At 42.9% G+C, this 5667-nt stretch overlaps 1 protein-coding gene across 1 annotated transcript in view; it reads left to right on the top strand.

The window, feature by feature from the left end:
• rab31 (RAB31, member RAS oncogene family) overlaps nt 1-5234 on the top strand; it is a 16483-nt gene extending 11249 nt beyond the window's left edge. The window contains exon 7 of the mRNA XM_064992078.1: nt 1033-5234. Coding sequence (XP_064848150.1) covers nt 1033-1130 — 98 coding nt within the window. The 3' untranslated portion in view covers nt 1131-5234. The remainder of the gene's footprint in view (nt 1-1032) is intronic.
• Nucleotides 5235-5667: the final 433 nt, after the last annotated feature.

A 5667-nucleotide genomic window follows, 5' to 3' on the forward strand; every position in this document is an offset into this window, starting at 1 on the left:
ATTCATTGTTTTCAGGGTTGGGTTCAAATGTTTTGAATTGAAGTCATTTCATTCAGGAAGTAAAATTAAGTGAAAATGAGAAGTTATTTATTTCAAAAGATGTTTTATTTTAAAAATCAAATCACTTCCTGAATTGATCACAGCCCTTGTTGTCTTGCATCCCTACGCTCTCTATTCAAAGTCATTTGTTTTTGTTCACTGTAAAGCGTTGTGAATATCTTTTGATATCTCTGTTTGTTTTAGACATAAGTTACCATCACAACATCCTGTGATACCTTCTAAGACAGTACAGCACCATTCAGCACAGTGTCTCTTAGGGAGGAAGTTACCATCACAACATCCTGTAAAACCTTCTAAGACAGTACAGCACCATTCAGAACAGTGTCTCTTAGGGAGGAAGTTACCATCACAACATCCTGTGATACCTTCTAAGACAGTACAGCACCATTCAGCACAGTGTCTCTTAGGGAGGAAGTTACCATCACAAAATCCTGTGATACCTTCTAAGACAGTACAGCACCATTCAGCACAGTGTCTCTTAGGGAGGAAGTTACCATCACAAAATCCTGTGAAACCTTCTAAGACAGTACAGCACCATTCAGAACAGTGTCTCTTAGGGAGGAAGTTACCATCACAGAATCCTGTGAAACCTTCTAAGACAGTACAGCACCATTCAGAACAGTGTCTCTTAGGGAGGAAGTTACCATCACAACATCCTGTGATACCTTCTAAGACAGTACAGCACCATTCAGCACAGTGTCTCTTAGGGAGGAAGTTACCATCACAACATCCTGTGATACCTTCTAAGACAGTACAGCACCATTCAGCACAGTGTCTCTTAGGGAGGAAGTTACCATCACAACATCCTGTAAAACCTAAGACAGTAATCAGGATGCTTCTCAAATGGCACTCCATTATAGTGCACTACTTTTGACAGAACTATATAAGGAAAAGGGTGCCATTTGAGAAGCAATCACAGTGTAATAGTTTGCATCTCTCTTACGTAATGATCCGTGTTGTGTTGTGTTTCAGGTAAACAGATTCCGCCCCTGGAGAATCCAGACTTAGACAGTAACGAGTCCTTCAAGATAACCCGGCAGCCTCCTCCCTCTAACAAACGCTGCTGCTAGTAAGACCCCTTCTGAGTCCCGAATAGACCCCTACCCCCTAGCACCCTACGCCCTAGGTACTTCATGTTGATCTCAAGGGGATTGGACTGGTGTAGTATGGTCGAATATGTTGGTAACTCTACCTGTCTTATCTCAAGGAAAGGAAAGGCAATATTACCACATTGTTTACACCGATCCTATATTTTCAGATCGCTATGAAGTTGCTCGGCCCTAGGGGTAAGGGGCAATGGGGCCGGTTTGGAATTCAGCATCCGAATGCCAGTGAGATTATCACGGTCTTTGTTTCCATTCCATACACAGTTCCATGGATCAAGTCTACACATCCATCCATCTTGACACACGGGTCACAATGTAGCATTCGTGTACGCAGCGGCTGCATAGTTCAGCTCCTGATTGCCCCTTTCGACAGTCCACAATGCATATACAGTACATGGGTCTCACGGAGAGAGGAGGACAACAAGGCTTTGGCTTTGTGATCGATCAGAACCTCTCTCCCCTATGGTGAACAGAGTGTCCCAAGTCCAGAAACCACCCCTATAACCCATATAAAGCTAGTTGGACATTTCGCCATATTGTACCTATTCTACCTACCAGATATATCCAGGATGCATCACAACCGGGCTGCGATTGAGAGTCCCATAGGGCGGGGCACAATTGGCCCAGCGTCGTCCGGGTTAGGCCCGGTGTTAGGCCCGTCATTGTAAATAATATTTTTTTTTCTTAACTGACTTGCCTCGGTAAATAAAGGTTACATTTCAAATATACTCCTGTGCCTTGGTACGGTGTGCTGTAGGTGTCATTTCCGGATATAAAGAGGAACCAGTGTTTTTTTCAGATGTAAACATGTTAATGAAATGAAGGAATACTATGGTACATAGTGGGCTATGTTTTCAGTTCATATGCAGCAGCACAGAACAAGCAAACAATTTCATCCTTTTAGAAATAGAGAGAGAAAAAATAAGAATTTTAAATTGAGAATATATTTTTTTTTCATTTAACCTTTATTTAACTAGGCAAGTCAGTTAAGAATAAATTCTTATTTACAATGACGGCCTACCGGAAATTTAAAAACGTGTTAATTAAAATAACTTTTGACTTTCCGTATACGTATACGATATAGAGCTTATGAATTCTCATTCCCGAACAATGCAGTCAACAGATGTGTTGATCCAGTGATTGTATTGTTTCACCGTTGTTCCAGTATTACAATGACAGGAGTTAATATCCATTTATTGCATGAATTTGGTCTCGCCGACCGTCGTTGTCTTTTGTCCCCCATTGAACGCTTGTAAATTCTGGAGAGAAAAAAAAAGAAACGTCCATTTTTCAGGACCCTGTCTTTCAAAGATAATTCGTAAAAATCCAAATAACTTCACAGATCTTCATTGTAAAGGGTTTAAACACTGTTTCCCAATGCTTGTTCAATGAACCATAAACAATTCATGAACATGCACCTGTGGAACGGTCGTTAAGACACTAACAGCATACAGACGGTTGGCAATTATGGTCACAGTTATGAAAACTTAGGACACTAAAGAGGCCTTTCTACTGACTCTGAAAAACATCAAAAGAAAGATGCCCAGAGTCCCTGCTCATCTGCGTGAACGTGCCTTAGGCATGCTGCAAGGAGGCATGATGACTGCAGATGTGGCCAGGGCAATAAATTGCAATGTCCGTACTGCGAGACGCCTAAGACAGCGCTACAGGGAGACAGGACGGACAGCTGATCATCCTCGCAGTGGCAGACCTTGTGTAACAACACCTGCACAGGATTGGTACATCCAAACATCACACCTGCAGGACAGGTACAGGATGGCAACAACAACTGCCCGAGTTACACCAGGAACGCACAATCCCTCCATCAGTGCTCAGACTGTCCGTAACAGGCTGAGAGAGGCTGGACTGAGGGCTTGTAGGCCTGTTGTAAGGCAGGTCCTCACCAGACATCACCGTTAACAACGTCGCCTATGGGCACAAACCCACCATCGCTGGACCAGACAGTGCTCTTCACTGACGAGTCGCGGTTTTGTCTCACCAGGGGTGATGGTCGGATTCACGTTTATCGTTGAAGGAATGAGCATATCACCGAGGCCTGTACTCTGGAGCGGGATCGATTTGGAGTGGAGGGTCCATCATGGTCTGGTGCGGTGTGTCACAGCGTCATCGGACTGAGCTTGTTGTCATTGCAGGCAATGTCAACGCTGTGCGTTACAGGAAAGATTTCCTCCCTCTTGTGGAACCCTTCCTGCAGGCTCATCCTGATGCCACCAGCCATACTGCTAGTTCTGTGAGTGATTTCCTGCAAGACAGAAATGTCAGTGTTCTGTTATGGCCAGCGAAGAGCCTGGATCTCAATGGATCGGAGGGTGAGGGCTAGGGCCATTCCCCCAGAAATGTCCAGGAACTTGCAGGTGCCTTGGTGGAAGAGTGGGGTAACATCTCACAGCAAGAACTGGCAAATCTGGTGCAGTCCACGAGGAGGAGATGCACTGCAGTACTTAATGCAGCTGGTGGCCACACCAGATACTGACTGTTACTGTTGATTTTGACCCCCCCCCTTTGTTTGGGGACACATAATTCCATTTCTTGTAGTCACATGTCTGTGGAACTTGTTCAGTTTATGTCTCAGTTGTTGAATCTTGTTATGTTCATACAAATATTTACACATGTTTAAGTTTGCTGAAAAATAAATGCAGTTGACGGTGAGAGGACGCTTCTTTTGTTTCTTTTTTTGCTCAGTTTATATGTACATGCCTGTATAGCACACATGTAGAATATGTATTTCTGCGAATGTACTGTATAAGATGTTCATAATGTATATGAAGGTCTAGGTTGCATGAGCACATAAATGCATTGTAGGGCGGCAGGTATCCTAGCGGTTAAGAACTTTTGGGCCAGTAACCGAAAGGTCGCTGGTTCGAATCCCCAAGCCTATTAGGTGTAAAGATCTGTCAATGTGCCCTTGCGCAAGGCACTTAACCCTGATTGGTCCTGTAAGTTGCTCTGGATAAGAGCGTCTGTTGAATGACTAAAAATGTCAAATAATTTGTACTGGTTAAAATGGACATTATCTCATAGAACAAGATGTAGAAGAGCTCCTCAGCCTGTGTTAACCTCTGACCTTATATTTGTAGTTTATTCCAGAACCCCATTCTTTTCCCCATATAGAACCAGAGGTAGAAAATGGTAACACATTTCTGCTTTTTATGACTACAAGCGGGTGCACTCTATAAGCCAGATGCAGAGACAGATAGGCACATCGTTATTTTATTTTTCAACCTTTATTTAACTAGGTAAGTCAGTTGAGAACAATTTTTTATTTACAATTATTAATCCCCTAGGAACAGTGGCTGCCTGTTCAGGGGCAGAACGACAGATTTGTACCTTGTCAGCTTGGGGGTTTGAACTTGCAGCCTTCCGGTTACTAGTCCAACGCTCTAACCACTAGGCTACGCTGCCGCCCCATTGACTGCGTCCGTGTAGAAAAACAGCAGACCCACAGGCTTTTGGATTTGACCGCTTATATGTTATTTTATTTGTAGTTTGAGCACTTTTTAATGGGAAAATGTTAATTCAGTATTAGGTTTTTGATGACTACATTCCTTTACGATTGCCCATCAAATCGCCACGGTGGATTGAAATGTACACCGGACTGAATGGGATATGGAGTTCACAGCAACACTGCAATGCCATATTGTAAAAAAAAAAATGTTTTGTACTTTGCAGGTAGATATAATATTGTTTTGTTACTATCAGGATTTTATACAATATTTTGAATTAGTCAGTGTACAGATATGAACCATGAGATGTTAACACACAATACTGTTCTGGACTCTTCTGTACAAGTGTGGCAACAGTCAATAATCTGATCAAACTAGATTTGCACATTTCTTGCCCTGAATGCCTGCCTACACAGTCCATTGTGCAATGTAAACAAAGTGCTTTTTTTGTGTTCGTTTTTTCCATCTGTAGACATAAATCGAATATGACATGGATGTATTATTGTTGTGTGCTTGAGTGAAGTTCTACCCTTTTCCATATCCTATGCAGACCAGATTAACATCTGATATATTCATCTGTATAATAATAAAATGGTCATTTCTATTTTCTCTTGTTCTTCACCTTTTTTTCCTGCTTTATATAGAAAGACAACGACAATTTCTCTGATCTACAACTGGCGTGTTTCCATCATATAGGTGGGGTACCCCCTCTTACTACCATCATATAGGTGGGGTACCCCCTCTTACTACCATCATATAGGTGGGGTACCCCCTCTTACTACCATCATATAGGTGGGGTACCCCCTCTTACTACCATCATATAGGTGGGGTACCCCCTCTTACTACCATCATATAGGTGGGGTACCCTCTCTTACTACCATCATATAGGTGGGGTACCCCCTCTTACTACCATCATATAGGTGGGGTACCCCCTCTTACTACCATCATATAGGTGGGGTACCCCCTCTTACTACCATCATATAGGTGGGGTACCCCCTCTTACTACCATCATATAGGTGGGGTACCCCCTCCTTCTA

The sequence above is a fragment of the Oncorhynchus masou genome, chromosome 17 (genome assembly GCF_036934945.1).
Source record: "Oncorhynchus masou masou isolate Uvic2021 chromosome 17, UVic_Omas_1.1, whole genome shotgun sequence".
Lineage (NCBI taxonomy): Eukaryota > Metazoa > Chordata > Actinopteri > Salmoniformes > Salmonidae > Oncorhynchus > Oncorhynchus masou.